The following is a 20,329-nucleotide window of genomic DNA, read 5'->3' as shown; positions in this document are numbered from 1 at the left end:
AGAGTGTGGCCAGCAGGAGTAGGGCAGTAATTGTCCCCCTGTACTTGGTACTGCTGAAGCCACACCTTGAATACTGTGTCCTGTTTTGGTCTCCTCACTACAAGAAGGATATTGAGGTGCTGGAGCATGATGAGAGAAGGGCAACAAAGCTGGAGCACGAGTCCTGTGAGGAGCAGCTGAGGCAATTGGGCTTATTTAGTCTGGAGAAAAAGGAAGCTGAGGGGAGACCTTATCACTTTCTACAGCTACCTGAAAGGAGGTTGTAGCGAGGTGGGAGTTGGTCTGTTCTCCCAAGACACAAGAAATAGGATGAGAGGAAATGGGTTTAAGTTGTGCCAGGGGAGATTTAGGCTGGATATTAGAAAAAGTTTCTTTACAGAAAGGGTTGTAAAGCATTGGAACAGGCTCCTCAGAAAAGTGTTGGAGTCATATGCCTGGAGGTTCTTAAAGGATGTGTAGATGTGGCAGTTAAGGATAAGATTTATTGGTGAATTTGGCAGTGCTGAGTGAATGGTTGGACTTGATGATCTTAAAGGTCTTTTCCAACCAAAACTATTCTGTGATTCTATTCAGCAAATATCTATTTCTTGGTTTCTTTCTGGAGGAGATAACGTGTCTTGCACTGAGTTTGGATGAGGAGCAAGATCTTAAAATATTTTAGTAGCAGATATGCTACTTCTGCAAATCCGCATAATGAAGATGGTGTCTTTTTAAAGGAAAAAGGAATATTTTTTAAGGGCCTGGGAGCAAACTGTTGAAGCAAACCAGGAGAAAATTAAACTAGTTCAGTGCTTTTACAATGCACATATTGATGCTTTCTGTATTTTTTTTTCATTAGAGATCCATTTGTTTAGCTGGCTACAAAAGTTAATGTCCTATCTTTTTTGCCTCTTTAGCCTTTGTCAAGAGAATACCACTACGGGAACAACTTTGGTTATATAGTGGCATTCAAGCCATTTGGTGAGAAAGAATGGAGAAGAGTTACAGTTACTAATCCTGAAATTGGCCGTTATGTCCACAAGGATGAGTCAATGCCTCCTTCAACCCAGTATCAAGTGAAAGTGAAAGCTTTCAACAACAAAGGGGATGGACCATTCAGTCTCACTGCTGTCATTTATTCAGCGCAAGATGGTGAGTAAAGGTTCCAGAAAAGTTTTACACTGAGGGTCCAGATCAGCACTACCACATCAGTAAAGAGAAGCTGGTCCTTGACACCAGTTTATATAGCAACATACACCTTCAGCAAGGAGAGTGTTACTGCTCACACAAAACACTTGCAGTTTTTCTGAATAAAATTCTTCAGACTCTGCTTTCTGTGTGATGCAGAAGCACTTGGTTGTACTTGCTGTCAGTGAGCGATAAACGGAAGAATTCAAGATTCTTCACACAGTGTGTTAAAAGATTTAAGAATTTAAAAAAAAGATATTCTGTTCTTCATATTGGTTGTCTCAGATTGGTTACATCATTATCCAGCAATGTCTCTGTGTTCTTAATACGTGTATTTGACGTGTGAAATTTTTTTTCCTTCTTAACAGACCACACTAAACCCTATTATTCTAGTAGATCAGTATCAGAATTTAGTCAAAAATTGTGAAGGCATGATAGTTTAGTTGCCTCTAGTTATAATTCCAGCATGTTTAGAGTCTAATATAAATTATCCCTGCCACATTCTTTATTCTGATTTGGACATTAGAGCTATCAAGTGAATAATTTAATGAAAACTTCTGACATTTCACTAAAGTCTTTTTCTTAATTCTTACTAGTATTATTTCATGTGCTGTGACCTTTAGGATTGCAGTTTAAATGACATTTCTAAGAATGTTTACCTTAAATCGTAAGAAATATATACAACATCCTGATTACAACATAATCACTCAAGCCTGTCTTAAAAAGGTTTATTAATTTCTGCCAGAAACCCAAAGAATTGCTCTTATTTTCTTTTTCCATAGAGCAGAATCTCCTTCAGAATGTCAACAGATCTAGACCAAAGAGCCAAGAGGAAGGATATGATAACAAGGCCACATTCTCACACTTCCGACTGCTCTTTACTCTGTGTATTTTAAGGGAGATTTATGTCCATGTTTCCCATTAGCACTAATAGGAAAGTTGCACACAAATCGCCCACACACAGAGAAAAGATAAAATAGTCCTTTTGTTACTTAGGAGAATTCAGGATTCAAGCTAGTGACATTTAGCTATCTGAAGAGGTTAACAGTAACCCCTTTCCTCAGAAAAGTGTACCTTAGGACATCAACAGTTGCTGCAGCAACACAGCACTTGTTTTAGGAATTGTGTAAATGAGTTAGTAAATAGCTACGGTGTAATAAAAGCTGCGTCTGCCAAGTAACATTTCAGTATCCATCTTTTCTCAGAGACATTATCAACAGCTGACTGATAAGCTCCCATTGTTTATGCTAGGATTATACTACCCATGTCCTGGATGGCAATGTGTTTGTATAGCTCTCCGAGTTCAGAGGCATGGCAGAGCCTAGTAGCTCCAAAGACAGAGAAAGTGCAGTAGTGCCAGCCAGCTTCCAGATAAAGTCATCATTTCCGTGGCTACTGATGTTCTGACATAGACTTTAGCAAAGTCCAGACACTTGATAGAAACATCTGTGGATAAATGATGTCAGATGCAGGCAGCAAAAGGAATAGAAGCTCAGTGAAGCTACTTCTTTTCTATGATTAAAAGTGCAAGAGTCACCAGAACAGTCAGATTCATGGTGCTCCAAACCTTACAGTAGTGCTCACAGCTCCTGTGCAGACCTATGACCCTGACTGCTGACCATAGCAAATCCAGGAACTGAAGGACAGCTTGAAAGGAATTTTTCCAATAGGTGTTACGGAAGTTATTCCATAGAGCATTCTTCTGAGTTTTCTGCTGATATCAGGATTTGTACAAAGTCACCTCTGTACCTTGTAGCATTCTTAGTGACTCCCAGGCTTAACTTCGTGTAGTTACGCTTTGAAGATAATTGTATGATGACTGCTATTTTCAGTGAAGAGGACGTATGGTGAGGCCCATGACATTGCTCCTTTTATTGGTAGATTTACTGAATTAGAAGGCTGGAGAAAAGCAGCTGATGTCATCCTTTTGGCTCAGGAGAGACTGCAAAATATTTATAGAACATAAATACCAAATAGGCATATAATTTATTTGGAGCTTATAAACAAGCATAAGCAGATGAAATAATGTTTAGACTGTTGTATCAGCAAAATCCCTTGCAATTGGAACTTTTCAATATGAAACATGTTGGCAAATTCTGTAATTGATAGAACGGAGAAGTCTCACAGTGATTTGGGAATAGATTAGATGATCATATCTGTAACTGTACTTCTGTTCCTCCGAATCGGCAAGTGCTATTACTACTGACAGACAACACAACCTCTCAAAGGTGTCGGTGAGATTTTGAAGGAATATGGTCATACAGTATTCCATACGGCTATGTATAAATACACATACATACATAAATGTAATGACAGCATCTCCAGTAACTCATGTATTTTGTAATTTATCTATGTGTGTCTAGTTATAACTGTAAGCATCTTTATTCACTTTAGTGACTGGGGAATTTCTGTGTTCCCACATGTTTTAAGCCAAGTTCCATGTCTGACAACTACTAGTCATACCTGCCATTGCTAGTAGTGAGTAATGATTGCTAGTAATGAATGCACAAGCCTCTTGCTTATCTAAATTCCTGTCATTGTGAAAACAATTTTGCAATAATGTATAATTTGCATTATTAACAGTCATTGAAAGACAATTACAAAAGGTAACTTTGCATATAAAATTATTTTGTTACCTAGGATACTTTTCATGAGAGAGGTAACTGATTTTTTTCTTAACAGTGGCTGTTTTGATGCATAGTTGACTGGATGCCCAGTTGGAAAATTAAGTATATGAAAGCTCTCCTTAGCTAGGGCTGCCATGCCCGTCTGTTACAACTTGTTTCGAAAGATTCACAACAGAGAACTGTTCTCAGCTTAGAAAACTTTATCTTTTATAGACATTGCTAATTTTATGCCTTTTTAACTTCCTTACCTCACATAAAATGTGAGCAGTGAAATTAACTGCTTCTTATACTGAAACTAGAACTTAATATTCTAAGCCCTGAATACAAGCGTATCACAGTACGTCTGTAGTTCTGCATTGGCTGTTGTCCAGAACTAAGAACACAAACAAAATCCATGATGTGATGGACGCCTGATAGAAGGGTGCTCTTGGATTATTTCACACGTATGTTCAAGTTTATATGCACTACTGTCCAGCTCTATGTCTAATATCTGGTCTTATAAAAACTTTGTATCATCATGACTAAGTGACATACACATGAGTATTTGTGTGTAACTAGCTTAAAAAAAATTGGAAGTATATAGTACATGAGCTGCTGTCCAGTTTAGTAAGAGATCACTGGATGCTTCATTCTATTCATCAAAGTTTGTTTACAAATTTCAGCATGGAATCTGTTGAAGCATAAAAATACATAGTCTGAGCCAAGTAATAGGATCATTGTTTTGGTTTTGTGGAGTCATTTCCCATACAGATCATCACTGAATTTAAAGTTTACTCAAGTAAAACCAGATTAAAGACTAACAAACTTGGCTCCCTGATACCAAGAAAGTAATGCTGAATACTGAAGTGAGATGAGCCCCTGTAAGCGAGTATAACATTATCACTGGATGAGACTGAATGTTTAACATGTGTTTCATCTTCCAGCTCCAACTGAGATACCTACAGATGTGAGTGTGAAAGTTTTGTCATCTTCTGAAATGTCTGTTTCTTGGCACCATGTTTCTGATAAATCCGTGGAGGGATATCAGGTGAGTTTAGAGATGACACTGTCATTCATTTAATTTCAGTAGTAAAATGCAAGAATAATTCCTACTTCATCATTCTGTCTCTTAGGGTTCACTTCTCTTTGTTGTCTTTCACTGTGTCTCAGTTGTTGTTCACTGTACAGATTCCACATCCTGAGAAATACGAGTATTTTTGAAGCTACATACTTCATTACTAAAACATGTTAACAAATGTATGTGCTCACTATTCAACTGAAAAAAGCCAACGTTATTTCATGTAAGAATCTTGCCTAAGTTATGTAATTAAGTGCCTATCTCTACCTTCTCAAAACATACTGAAATTAAGTTTGGGGTGTAGTTGTCAATGCAGACATGAAATTGTAACTAAACTGTGACCCATTTAAATTATCAGCAGTTATTAATGTAATTTACCCACAAATCCTGTAGTAAGTAGGACTAGGTGACAAGGCCCAGAATCCAGTATAACAGAGACAGTGCTGTTGTGCAAGACAATGTTTTCTTCATGATTTCTATTCTCCACATTAAAACAGCTTCAAGGTATGTACATCTGGTCCAAGACTAAGTGGTTCCACCAGTAAAAATTGTTCATGTCCGTGTACAAAGATGACGAACAGCCAGAGGGTGCTTGCAACCAGAAATAGCCATGTGGTGCTCCAGCAGGGTAGTCTTAACACCATCCACGCTCCATGGATGCTGATGAACTCTGCAGTGAACATCCAGCTTACTTTGGCTGCGCTCCAAAATGGGGATTTGGGCCTTGGTTTGTTAGTGACTTTCTTTGTGATTTAGATTGTCGGCTGCTTGATGGTAGCCTCTGTGTTCCAAAATGAGCACATATAAATGTGGAGTAACCTCATAGAATGTGTTTTTATAACTGAAATCTATCAATAAATCTTCTTTTAATTAGTAGTACTTGTTTCTATATTTCCCGATCTCTGTTTCTGTCTCCATGAGATTTATGTAATACTTTTGGGATACCGTAATGAGATATCAATAGGAATTAGCATAGCATCCCATATAAAGCTTCATTCTACACAGTACCTACATAAAGTTTTAAAATTACTAGCAGGAGACACTGGGGTTTGAAATTAAGACACTGGCATCAAAAGTAACTGGTAATTTACTAAAGCAGCCTACTGGTTTGGTGTTTCATAGGGACCATAAACTAGAACAGGATCTACAAATTCCTGGTCGTAACGGAGAGCTGCTGGATGGAGTGCCCAGATGTGTGAGCTCGAGCCAGCCAGCCATGTAGCACTACTGCACTCCCAAGGTGGACAGAAAATGGGCATGAAGCCTGTGCACCCTGAATAATCAGAACAGACACTCAGTGGACACACACAGGGGGACTTGCAGGGTGTGGAGAGAGCAGCAGCAAGGAGCGCTGGGAGAGGGTGGGATTGCAGTAGTGATAGAGCAAGGCAGTGAATGTTGAGAGTTGTAATAGGGAATGAAGTTGGAAGGATGGAGGGGTAAGAATAAATGTGGAAAGAACATGGTGGGAGAACATTCCTATAGGCAACCCACTTTTGGCTGTTTTTTTAAATTTTACTTTACATAAAGCCTTCTGAGTTGCTGTCAGGGGACATTGGGGGAAGAAGGAAGGGGAGAGGGACTTGGAAATTCCCTCATACATTTGCCCTGTATACTTAAAAAAAACCCCAATTAACCAGGGTTAGAAGGAAGGGGTTAGAATTTTCAAAGTGAAATGCTCAGAGAAAAACAAGATGCACAGAACAGTCACTAGAAAAAAGAAAAAAGTCATAACTAAGCATGGAGAATCTTTGGACTGAAAAGAGATCTACTGCTGTTCTGAAGAAAGGTGGGGTACCCTGGGAATGGGTGGAGAGCTCTGTTACACAGAATATAGATGTGCAGGGTGTGGCATTATTTTGACAGCTGGAGTGTAAATTCATCCACTCGTTCCTAGAGAAGCACTACACTTCCACAAAACCAGTGTGAAATGGGTGGCTTGAATATATACAGTGAGCAGTGGCATTACAATATGAATTTAATCTCTTTTTTTCCTCTTTTTCTAAAGCAATCTTCTAGTTACCAGGACTGTGGAAAAATGTTCCCATCTGGCTGCACAATAAACAGTCTGATAGGCATGAATTACTGCCCCATGGAGCTCAGTAAGGTGTTGATTCTGAGACCTTTTACTCTAGAGCAATCAGCAATCTCATTCTAGTAGAGGAGGCACCAGCAAAGGGCAAGTCTGTGCTTCTACAGTGAGGGCAAAAAACAAAGTCTTGTGCCACAGGACAGGGCAAAAATAGAGAGGGCTCTTCTGGAGGGTCAAGGCCACAGATAGCTTTTGCAAAGTTACAATGCAAGTTGTGGGGGAAAGAGCAGACAAACAGCATTATAAAATTCCAGTGAATATGCCTGGAAGTCTCTGCCTCTATTGGTGTCAAGAATTATTTACTTTTTAATTACTGCTCAGCTATAACACAGATTAGCAGGATCCCTCATTCACCAGAACACCTTCTCAGTTTCCTTTTGGCCTTTATTATTACCTGAAAAATGCATAACTGACCTTTTAGATGCTAGAGTTTAAGAGGTGGGAGTATCCTGAGGAAAGTACCTGAAGGCATTTCACCCATGACACAACGCTTTTCACACCAGGAGGAGTCAGATTTTCTTGACACTAATGCATACTGTCAGGATCACTGCCCTCGTGGTGATGAGTGTGAGCTGATACATTTTGCCATTACAGAGGAGTATCCTCTGCTCACACTTAAAGAAGAGATAAAATATGAAAACTACTTCCATCCATATAAAGAATTTAAGATTTATGTGTTCTTACAATAGCCTGCTAAAAGCCACAGCTCTTCAGTGCATGCAATACCAAGGACACTCTCCGTATTTCCTGCTGCTTCTATGCAATAGACGTATGTTTATTTTATTAAACAAATTTAGCACTGCTCACACCATTGTCCCTTGTTTACTGAAATATGCTATTAGCATTCTTTCCTAATATGAATAAAGTATCTCTTTTATGTCTCTCCTATGTAAAACTTTCATGAATATGAGAGCTGTTTTATGACACTTACAGAAACAACTTCTGATGTATTTCAGTATATTAAAATTTGAGGAGAGGACCATGAAAGAGAGTGTTTTTCCTTGATTTCAGCACAGAGGATGCACTAATTCATGATGGCCAAGGCATTCCTTCCCACAGCTGGCCTATCTCCTACAACAGACTCTAGAGCTGGGGTGAAATACCCTCCTGTGTGCCCTGTGGATTCATTCCCTATGGATTACCCTGACAGGGTACATCAGAGCACCAGGAAGAAGCAGACTGTCTGGGATTATTAATTTTCTAAGCTCTTTAAGAAACAGAGAGAGGGTCTGCTGAGGAAAAGGTGGAAATGTAACTTCTTGAAACAATGAGGCATGTAATTCTAGGTATCACTTCAACAAGTGATAAGCAAGAGAGTGAAAGAAATTTCTGTTATTTCAAGAAACTTTTAAATTCTTTAAATAATAAGTGAGAAAAGAAATGAAGAAGTATTGTAAAGGAGACAAAACTTTTTCTTAACATTCAAGGGAGTCATCTTCAATTTTTGTCTTTTCCAAGAGTAGTTACAACGATCCAAATACATAGATATGACTATATATTAAATGAAGAGGTAAAGAAAAACACGATGAGTGCGTGACACACAGCTCACACACTGCAGGAGTAGTTAAGTCCACAGCATAACAGCCCAAACCAATAATATTTGGGATTTAAATTTAACATAATTTTTAATTTTCATTACTTCTCCCTGAGATGCAGTATGCTCTCAATGAAGTAATTTACATTTTCATTCATTGTTCTCTGTTGTCTTGTTTGATGCTGTATTTACTTGTTATATACACCCTTAGCATCACTGTAGTGCAAATGAACAGTAGGATTGTGGGAAGTTTTGCAAATCAGAGGTATTCAAAGGCTTCCAGCATATGCCCCATGATTAACTAAAACTTCACATGAAGTGTGTTGGCAGGTACTTAATTAACATAATAGAACATACTAAATATGAATTAATTAGTCTTCACTGGCCAGTTAATATCAACAACAAAGCTACCATTGGTCCTGTCATAGCTAATAAACTTTTGGCCACTTAGAACTTCACAGACATCCCTTTGCTGAAGGCTAGAAACTTGTTTGCGTGTAAGGACAGAGTAGACAAGACGTCCTCTAGCTCCTAATGTGCACACCCTCTCACCTGCGTCATCCACTTACAGTTAGCAGCTTATGGTATACAGCTTGTTGCATTCAACAATAGCAGTTTATCTACAGCAGTTTATTAATTATAATCATGTAAAAAAAAGTTCCGACTTGAAGGTTATAATCAGCCAAAATGACTGTGATGGTTTCAGATCCACACCAGTTTGAAACCATTCATCAGGCAGAGGTTACCACCTTGCTGGAGAAGCCTGCAGGATGGATTTGGAGCACATTCCTCACTCATTTGGGGGCAAAGGCTGTTTACTCAGTAAAATAGCCACCTTCATAAGTGGAAATTTCGTGAGTGTGAGTGCCTAAATTGCAGTAAACTGATATTTAGGATGCTAGCGGACCAAACTTCCAAAACACTGCATGAAATTTATACAACTAAAGATTACCTGTTTGTACCTGCTTAGAGTCAGGTATGCATGCTGTATTTAAAAATCTGAGTCAGTTTGGCCTGCAGATATAATGTGATTCTCTCTACATTAGGAAACAGTGAGAAAATCCATTAAGATATTTTCACAGTTATAGTAATCAGAATATGAGTAACCTTTAACACTGGTGGGCAAGGCTGAGGCAACATCGACAAGAGACTTTAGTGTTTAAATGAGAGTAACATCTATGTAGTGACGCTACAGCTAATGGCTGTTACCATTTCCAAAGACATTTCAAGTAGGTGAAGAGAAATCCTCTACTGCACCTCTCCTCATTGAGACACGGTATGTGCTCTGAGGGAAGAGAAAGAAGTACTTTTATTAAACATTTTATTTTAAACATGAACAAGAGAAAATAAAGCCTTGCCAAACAAGGGTTGTACCTATAATTTGTAAAGAGAACTGTGATATTAACACCTTGACAAGCTGTCTGCTCTTCTGATCTATTCCTTAAATGAAATTCCCAAGAAAAACTAATGTCAGCAGATGATTAAAGTGGTTGCTATTTAAAAGATAAAATAACAGGATACCTGATGATACCAGTCAGATCTTAGAAAGCAAGATTTTTCCCAGAGCCTGAAATGACCATCAACATTAACCTCATGCTGAAAAATTTTAAAAGGTCCTCATGTAGCATACCCCAAAATCATTATGAAGACAGGCAGGAGCCAGACAGAGGCCAAGCAGAAAATACTCAAACCCAAAATGTAATGGGCAGGACTTTCCACTCTTTCAGGTTAGTGCAGCAATTTAGTCTTATGCAAATGGTTATAAACCAGACAAAACCCAGAGACTGACAGTGTTTTACTCTAGTCTGCATCTTACAAAGCCGTGTAGAAGAGAACCCTGTGTGACTGACCCTATGGAATGGCATTGCTCCATAGGAATTTCTCTCTTTTAAACTGGTGCTTTGTAATGCGTAATGAATTAAAAGTGGAATGGAACAATTTCTTGGGAAAAAAAAACCTCACAGAATTTCAATGTACAGTTAATTGACTTTGGATTTTAAGATATTACAAGCTTACATTGATGCTTTTCCCATAGTTTAAGTCCATAGACAAAAGTGCGAAAGGATTAAATTTGTGAGACATTTTAAACAAAATACTGTGAAAACATTATCAATTTAGTCTATACTGTAGCACAGCAAAATAATATTGAAGTTCAGACTAAATATTCTCAAACAAAACAGCAAGAAGAAAATAGTCTTATTCTCTGAAGGCATTATCCATCAGCCTTCTAATGACTTAGCTGAGAACCAAGTTAAACCACTGTGAGAAAAGGTTTCATAATAAAATCTGAATTTGTTTTTATTTCTTTGTGTCTGTATTCTTCATTAAACTCACAGCCTGTAGAATGAATTCCATGCTATTGTTGTTAGATTTCTTTTAGCTCACTTATTACCTGGAGTATGTAGTATAGAAACACCCAGCATATGTAATTTTTGATAAATTTTCTTTATGACTAAATATGTTAAATTTAATCCTCCAATTTGCTTGCTTACAGATTCGTTACTGGGCTGTTCACGATAAAGAAGCAGCTGCACAGCGTGTACAAGTGAGCAATCAAGAATATTCAACCAAACTGGAAAACCTGAAGCCTAATACTCGTTACCATGTAGATGTTTCTGCCTTCAATAGTGCAGGCTATGGACCTCCCAGTAGCACCGTTGATGTCATTACTAGGAAAGCACGTAAGTAAATGGAGCATTAGGTTAAACATAATGTCCTTTATTTCATTATTGCATGATGCATCATGTCCATCATGTTTTTATGTGTGGCTTCTCACTCATATACCCAATGTTCTCCTTTTATGTGGTATTGCTTCTTTGTCTGAAAATTTCTGTGAGGCTCTCTGTCCTCCCTTTTGTTGCCATGTACACTGTGGATATCTTAGAAAAGGTGGTAGAGACTAAGATTATAGGCTCATAGGAGGGTCAGCTACAAGCTCAGATCAGGTTGTTCAGGGCTTTATCCAGCTGGATCCAGAAAACCTCTGGGGTTAGAGACTGCACAACCTCTCTGGGAAACCTGCCTGACTTTTTCTGAGCATCTAGCCTGAGCCTCTTTTGATCAAATTTGTGCCTTTTGTCACTCATCCTCCTGCCATACCACTTTGAAGAGCCTGTATCCCTCTTCTTGGTAAAATCCGTGTAAGAACAGACAGCGTTTTTCCAGGTCCCCTCCAAAGCAGTCTCTTCTCCAGGGTGAACAAGCTGAGCTGTCTTACCCTCGCTTTCTCAGGGCAAGTGCTCCAGGTCGGTGGCCCTCTTCCGAACTCACTGCAGATTACCAGTGTCTTTCTAGTACTGGGAGGTCCAAAGCTGGGTGTGATATTCCAAATGATGAACAATTCAGACCAGCTCTTAGGCAGCTATATGTTGTCTTTCTTTTTAATCAATATCAAGAAGGATTGTATTCCAACTATTAAAATGTGACAAATTGCCTTTTTCATTAACAGTAAGGGGAGCCAGGACCAGGCAGCCTTGAAAAGTGGATGATCTGAATCACACCCTTGAATTCACATGCCATAATAGGTTTCTGAATATAATTCCTCACTTAATGATGATACCTAGCACTAACATATGCTGAATAATACCTCTTGTATATTTAAAACACATCTATATGGGCTAAAAATATGTACAACTACTTTGAGGGTTTCTGTCAGTAAATAGTGTGTTGTGCAAGTTACACCTGCAGGGTTCATTTGTGTTGAATAAACCTCCATTTTATAAGCTTATTTTGTGAAATATAACTAATGGTCTCTGTAGTGGGGTATTCTGATTTCTGCTGAGTTAAATGCTGTCAAAATGCCTTTATATGGTTAATTAAATATTTAATCTCAATGAATAAATATGACTTAAACCACATTTTTGGGAGGTTCTGACCATGGTTGCCTGCCAGCAAACACATAAGGTCAACAACATAGTAAATGGTCATGTAGGCCACTTCCATTCTGGCAGCACAGAAATGCAAACCCACAAAGCAACCACTGCACAAGCCTTCCAGAATTGCCTGGATGGAGCTGTTGCAGTTTGTTCCAGGAAGGAGACTATCCCTTAATCGTATAAAGATCAGCCTATTTCCCTTTTTTTACATGTCATAGTAAAAATCTCATTGAACGTTTATGAAATCTCATTTATGTGCATATTATACATACGTTGCCTTTCAGCTCCAAGCCAACGTCCAAGAATTATCAGTTCTGTAAGATCTGGTTCAAGGTACATCATCACCTGGGATCATGTGAAGGCAATGTCAAATGAGTCTGCGGTTGAAGGATACAAAGTATGATATATGAAAATATTTTTTTAACTTTGTGTATGCTACATGAAGTGCTTTTTATAGACAGCGTTGAATTTTTGTACCTAATCAGACTTAAACATTGTTCCATGCTGAAGATGAAGGCATTATGCTCAGAGATCACAGACATCCAGTAGGCTCAGGGCAAAGCCAGTGGGCTTAGTCAGTATGATGAGAAAATGTTGGGACACTGAAATTCATTTGGGTAGTAAGCCATATTGTGGTTAAGTTTAGATCTGTGACTGCTGCAACCTGATTTCCCATATGATGACATTTATTACCTGTTGGCTAAAAATAATACTTCAAAAAACTGTACACTTTAATAGTTTTTCCTTATACCAGTATTCATTGGTCCACCTTTCCTTTTCCATCTCCACGGGAGCTACAGTTCCTGGAACACAAGTTCTTTAAAGTCTGGGAAGGTAGAGGAGGGGAAGGGACATTTAACCTCGTTAGATGCAATTACTGTATAACTAGAGCAAGTGTATATATTAACTATAGGGCATATAGAAAGCTTCAGAAATTAATTCCTATTTAACTACTGCTTGCTTGGCAGTAAGAAAATTAGTATCATGTTCTATGCGTACAAATTGTGCTTGAGGAGTTGAACTGTTTCACAGAGATGATTCCAGAAGGGGTGGGGATCTATTCTAAAGGTCCCACAAGACATATGTATACCATTGCATTTGCAATAGTTTAACATCATTGAGAGTTAATAATAAAATTAGTAATTGTTTCGTTTAAGAAAATGGTAATCAATTTTATGTCAGAAAACCCAGCTGAGTTCTCAGATAGTTATTTGATGCGTTTTGCTACCCTGCATTATTATCCTGCATCATTTACTTACTTATTTCAAATGTAAGGGCTGAAATGATTTTTCAAAAGGTGACATAATTTTGTAACAGAGAAAACAATGAGGAAATATTCTCTGTAGATTCACCCTGTGTAAAAATGGAAAAAACTAGCATCAGCCATTAAGTGTGTGTGTATATATATATATAGGCTTCATATAGAAATAAAAACCTAATACTTTCTCACTGACACACTGTACATATGTAACTGTGTTTTCTTGGAAATGTAGCATTTCTATAACTATTTTTACTATGACTTTTCTAGATACTTTATAGACCAGATGGACAACATGAAGGCAAGTTGTTTTCAACTGGAAAGCACACAATAGAGGTCCCAGTCCCCAGTGATGGTGAATATGTTGTTGAGGTCCGAGCACACAGTGAAGGAGGAGATGGAGAAGTAGCTCAAATAAAAATTTCAGGTGAGCAAATAACTTCCCTTCTTTCCCACACTCCTTACAAATCTTGGATTCTTGCACACTAGCTGGAGGTGGGCACACTATTCCTGCCCAAAATTTGAGAGTTAGCTCTTCGGCAGTGACACCACTGAGGATTCGAGTTCATCTTAAAATACTTCTGAAGACTCATAATGCACACAGGACACTTGAGCAGCAGTCCAGATCAATCCTGGAAGTACTTCCAGTCTTCCAAACATCAGACTGTTTCTACTGGTGCCCACAGGTAGGCTGCCGCTTCTAGTAGTGTCCTACAGGCATAACCATATAATGCAGACTTCAGGCTCAAGATGTCAACTTGCAATAATCCTATAGTTCCTAGTACCTGTTGCCTCTGTATCTCATTCCTTTGCCAATTGCTACTAAGAGGAAAGTACGTGAGAAAAGTGAGTGGTCCACAGTGATCCACAGATAACTTGCTAGGGAAGTTTCAGTTTTCAGGGAGGAGGGGAGCTGTGACACAAAGGGATAAATAAGCAATGAGAAGTGCAACACACTCAACTTTAGAGTGGTCTGGACGATTGGTAAAGAGGGGAAAGGAGCATGGCTCAGGCTGATTCAGCTTCTGCTCAGTGTTGCCTCTATAAATACGAGCTCAGACATGGTCTGCACGTCTCCGCCCTGTAAGTTTTGTAATTTAAGTAGTGCCTTAGCACACAGTGTAAGAAATAGAACATATGAATAGACGTCAAGGACTTGGATAATGTCTTTGCAATGTTATGATTTAAACACTTGCATTGTATTCTTGTCTTTTTAATTAAAAAATGAACTTCGGTATTAGTATGGATTAATCATTCACAATATTCTTGTCACACGGTGCAAACGTTACTGTCTTTTAAAAAAAGCAATACCTATGCTGTTATCTGTGTACTGTGAGAGAACCTGCCCATTCCTAAAGAAGTGGACCTCCTATCTTCTGGGTTTCAATAATATGTACATTTTATATCACTCAATGTCAACTCATGGGTATCACCCCATTTGAAGCATCTGTTTCACTCTTGATCAAACAGAATCTAGAGGTGGAGAATCTATCATTTGCTGGACACTTTGTTCTGATGATTAATCACTCACACTGTTGAAATTTTTTTGCCTTTTATCTCTATTTATCTAGTTTGGGGGTCTGGCTATTGTTTTCTTTTATAGCTTTTGTCTAGATTAAAGAGGTTTTGTGCCTGATATGTTCTCCCCGTTAAGAAATGTATATATATCAGTCAAGTGACTGGTCAAACGCTAAACAGAACGAGCACCTTGAATTTCTCCGAGATAATATTTTCTTCAGGGCTTAAATAATTTCAACTTCTCTTCTTTTTACCATTCCAGCTTCTGAGAATTCCTTTAGGACTGCAGACACTATGTTTATATGCATTGTTTCAAGTCTGCTGTCTGTGGAGATAGTCTCACCTCCCTACACCTACTACTCCCAGCATTGTTCATGAAGGTCTTTCATTACCCATTTATTTCCTTGTACTAGGATATAAAATGGTGTTCATCTTGTTTGTCCAACACCACCTCTAAATCCTTCCTGGAATCTTGCTTTGCAGGATACAGAGTCCCATCCTGATCTGTGTGGCTTGTCTCTTTTCTCCTTGGAGTATAATTTTGCATGTAACCATGACAAAGCTCAGCTGGTTTGAATGGCCTAAGTTCCCAGGCTGTCTGGATTTCTGTACTAACGTGTTGTTGCCATCACTCTTTACTGCTTTGCCATCTTGGTTCATGTACACAGTTCCTTACAGGTTTACTTCTGTTTTCAATGAAAATGTTTGGATTGCACTCAGTCTACTGCTCTTCACTGTGGAATTACACTAGAAATTTCATGACCATTCTTCAATAATTGTGTTTCAGAATCAGCTAGTGACTGAATTCTTAATCCAGTTATCATACACTCTGTTAATTGTGTGACCATTTTTTATGAGAATGTCCTGGGGTACTAAGTAAACTACTTTACAAAAACTGTGATACATTGTGCTGCATTATCATACTCTGGAGGAAATCGCTTTCAATATGTTTTATAAGCTGCAAAGAAACTGAAGAACTTGTTGTCTTTAGGACATGTCTTAGGTCATTTTTGTGTCCTGCATACACTATCATCAGTGCGGACCCATTAGGTAGCAGCAGATAGATTACTTTCCAGACTGGAATCAGATCCATCATGTCAGTACAATGTTGAGCCCAAGCTTCTCAGTCTTGCCAGTAAGACCTGCCCCAGCATGCCCGTACAGCATTAGCACCTTTGGGAGAGTTAGCACTCTACCAAGTCTACTTTGTAGAGTTTTGTATTGCTCTGTCTTCCACACTGCTGACAAGTTTTCAGCTGCAACTTCTACCATGCTGCAGCTAAACAGACTGTGCCTTTGGTGACCTAGGTAAAGGCACCATTCCCTGGACTCAGTTTAGGAAAGGAGATCAAAAAGAAGACGAAAGGCAGGGTGATCTCTTTGGAATACACAGTATACAGAGAACTGGGCAAGCATTTCAGTTTTAACACCTCCACAGGGCAAATTATTCTTAAGGAAATTTTCTAGTAGTGTGATAGGGTTTAGAATAATTGCCTCAAACTAGTGATAAGAGTGGTGAGAAGCTTTTAAGTAATGATTTTTCTCAGAGACTTGTAAATAAGAGAAAATCTAGTTTCATAGGAATGTGTGTTTTGGTGGTCTACTGGCCAAAATGGAACCTACATGTTTACAGGGAGATGTAAACAATAGCTAAGGCAAAACATAAGGCATCTTACCAAATTCAGAGAAGACCATTGCCTTACTTGACCTTTCAGCAACTGAGACCAGAGTTCACAAACCGGTTTAAATTCCTGCGTAAGTGAAGCAGAGAATTTAGCAACTAAGGCAGAGGTTCAAGATAACCTGAATGCTGACCAGGGATGAGCAGATTTTAAGCTAACTGGAAGGCTGCACTGAAGAGAGGAATGTCTAGAAAACCTACACCTCTTCCAGACTGGTGTTTTCCTGCTCTTCACTGGGTATCCAGAGTAATCCACATAATACACCTGAGTTAGGTGTCTAAACTCCCATTATAATCAATTGCCATCTAGGATGTAATTCAGAAGCTTAAACAAAGCCTTTAGCTTTGAGGTGCCCCAGACTACCAGGGACATCCACATAATGCTGGCAAGCATGATGTGATCTATGAAGGACCTGAGGTCTTCTGGATCAGCAAGCTGGAGGCCAGACAGGACACCAGAAGAAATCTTTTGTCATGTGTTTCAGATGGATGAATCGCACCCTTTTGCAAACCAAAAGCATTTCTTTTATTTGTGTGGTTGCTGTGCTAGGCTACTGTGTTGTCAGCCTGTTGTAGTTGTACTCTGAACAATTCTTAGCACCTGCTGAATTAGGTCTGAATTAGGTTTAAATGCAAGATCGTCTAGTTCAGGAACCTTAACTGGTCCTGAGGTCTTAACTTAGATAGTAAAAACACAGCTCATTTTAACTAACAAAAATACATTTGAAAGTCAAATGTAAAAAAAACCTAGAAATACATTATTTCTAGTCCAACCCCTTGTCTAAGGGAGAAACTTTATTTTATGTTTTTCTCATCCTCTTCCTTCTGACAGCAAACCCAGTCACACACTGAAGAGGGAGGCAAACGTCCTGCTGCAGCTTTGTTCTCATACGACTGATGAGCTTCCTACAGCATGCACTCTTTCAGCTGAGGATGATAGAAAGGAAGTTTACCAAACACAGCCATCTCATGTGTATTTCTTTTTTAGTAAACATCTTGAAATACAAGTGCTTATCATAAAATGACTCGTTGTATATATGCTGAGCTGTATTTCAGCATAGAGCTATAATCAGTGTGAAATATGGTCATGAACTGGTTTATTTTAGTGGCCTGTGCCTGTGGTACAGTTAAGGGCTTGGGGATATTTCTGAAATTCCTTATAGTAAATTAATAAGCTAAACAATTTAATGATAATTCTTGAGATACCACAACGAGCTGAAGGCTGGGACTACTTGTTTAACCAAATAAGTCCATTTCAATGGCTAATAATAGACTTATCTCTTTTCTTTGAAATATATTAAAAGCTGACAGGTTTTTTTTTTTTGGTCTCTTGCATGCTTTTTGGATTGTAGTGCTTTGTCATAATGCTAATATAAAAGTAATCAATCAAAGCAGTCTTGCAGTTTGTAGGAACTAAGATCCTGTGGCACTTGGTTCTTGTCTCACTTCGCTTGTGTAACTGCACTGACCTCAGTGCAATTACTTTATACCAGAGTAAAGAAAAATAGAATCAAGAGCTCAAATTTTAAAACTTCAGACTGGATGGGGGAGAGGGGAAGGTAACTTCTGATTTGGGAAAATCTTGGGAAAAAAGGAGGATATCAGGCACCTTCACCTTCAAATATGAAATCAGGTTAATGTCCCAGTGTAAATAGTGACATGGAGAATTTATGTTTTGTATATGCTTATAGCAAGAGAACAAAATTACAGCTTCTCTGTCTTCACTGCACACATATATACAAATATAAATTCCATTTGCTAGAGGCATGTTTTAGAATCCTGAAGTAGTATTTACTTTGAAGCATAGCTTTTTCAAAGGAAAATGCAAACTCATACAAACATTTTAATTATTTTATCTTCTAATTTCTTTTTATTATTATTATTATTATTTAAAGGGGACATTAGTATTTATTGCATATATTAGTATCAAGTGAATCAGGAGATCATTCACTTTTAATGTGGTATAATCAAAATCTTTTGATCATAAATTGAAAATGTTAATCTGTTGCAAAGGTGGTTATGAGAAAAGAGGAGAACATGGGTAAAAATCACAAGGAATGCTAATGAAAACAGTCCTCTGTTACTGATCTTGGAACCTATTATGCATCTGTGATAAGAATGTAGAAAAGACCTTCTACTAAACTAAAAATACATTTCCAAAAGAACTCTCCTCTAAAAGAACAGTACATCTTCACAATGCATTTGCTAGAATTGCATTCTCATGGCTAGAAAAATAAGTAGTACTCAGAGTAGCCCCTAAGCTCTTACCTAAATCTGTCTAAAACAACATACTCGCTTCTCTGGTATTTCTCTTGATTTCCTTCATCATCTCATTTCATCTTATCAGAGTTCTAATTTATTGGTACTGCCTCCTTCCAAGCCTTACTTTAACAATTAAGGTTTGACAATTCCATGCATTACAACATATTCAGTGCTAGAACAAGCATTTTCCCGAAAGGCCTTATTCTCCTTAATCGCAATTTCCTCTCTTTTTTCTTGTATTTAAACCCAATAGTAGGATGGACTGCAGAAATGTTGTCACATCTAGTTACATTTTCTTAGTCTGCATTATCCCATGGTAACTCCAATGCTGTTTATCTTGTCATTTATGTTTATTTATGTGGGATAGCCTGGATACACACGAAGTGTCAATACAACAAAATTTCCTTTTTAGCCATAAGGCTCGCAACTAAGCTGTGCCATGGTTGACAGGCTGTAGAGCTAGAAATTAGATGTGTGTGTACATGGGTTTAGAACACAACATAGGTTTGAGAGAACAAAACACAAAACAAGAGCAGGATAGGTTACTCATTATCAGAAAATGCTGACAACACAGGAATCCATAGTTGCTATACATCAGAAAACAGAAAAAAGTGGCCACTGTCTTGAAAAGGACTGTGTAACTTACTCCTGCTTTCATCTTCAGTCTGAGTTACCACATGCCATGCCTGGGAACTGCCTGCAAAATCCCCACTGACAGCTATTTCATGGTCACAGAGAATCATAGAATAGAATTATTTAGGTTAGAAAAGACCTTTAAGATCATTGAGTCCAAATGTTAACCCAGCACTGCCAAGTCCACCCGTAAACCATCTCACTAAGCACTACATCTACATGTCTTCTAAATACCTCCAGGGATGGTGAATCAACCACATGAAGGCATGAGAACTCTGCAGTACCTTTAAACATTAGCAAGAAAGAAATCTGTGGAAACTTCTGCCCCTTGTTACATGTTTTAACTTATTACGTGATGGAGATTTTGCTGGCCATCCTCAAGCTTGCAAGAATGCTATAGGAAGGTGTGACTGTCAATGAAAATCTATATTCTTGTTGGATCTCAGAACTATACTCAGAAAATTAAGATACTGAAGATGCTAAAGGAAGATACTGTAAAAGTATAGGGAAAATCAATGAGGGTAACACAGCTGTGGAGTGAATTCTGGATGAGTTGTGCGAGAGAGACAAAGGTTCTTCAGCTACAGTAAAGGTGGCTAGTAAGGTAGTCATGAACAATAGGAAG

General features: G+C 38.3%; 1 protein-coding gene across 1 annotated transcript in view; it reads left to right on the top strand.

The window, feature by feature from the left end:
- Nucleotides 1–20,329, top strand: part of CNTN1 (contactin 1) — a gene marked incomplete at its 5' end in the record, with an annotated part of 79,996 nt that overhangs the window by 44,607 nt on the left and 15,060 nt on the right. Inside the window, 5 exon segments of the mRNA XM_010143606.1 lie at nucleotides 897–1,131; nucleotides 4,718–4,821; nucleotides 10,972–11,158; nucleotides 12,637–12,749; nucleotides 13,881–14,037. Coding sequence (XP_010141908.1) covers nucleotides 897–1,131; nucleotides 4,718–4,821; nucleotides 10,972–11,158; nucleotides 12,637–12,749; nucleotides 13,881–14,037 — 796 coding nt within the window.

The sequence above is a fragment of the Buceros rhinoceros genome, unplaced genomic scaffold (assembly GCF_000710305.1).
Source record: "Buceros rhinoceros silvestris isolate BGI_N320 unplaced genomic scaffold, ASM71030v1 scaffold1659, whole genome shotgun sequence".
In the NCBI taxonomy this organism is placed as follows: Eukaryota; Metazoa; Chordata; class Aves; order Bucerotiformes; family Bucerotidae; genus Buceros; species Buceros rhinoceros.
Note: the sequence above shows the minus strand (reverse complement) of the source record. Positions and strands in the feature narration are given on the sequence as shown.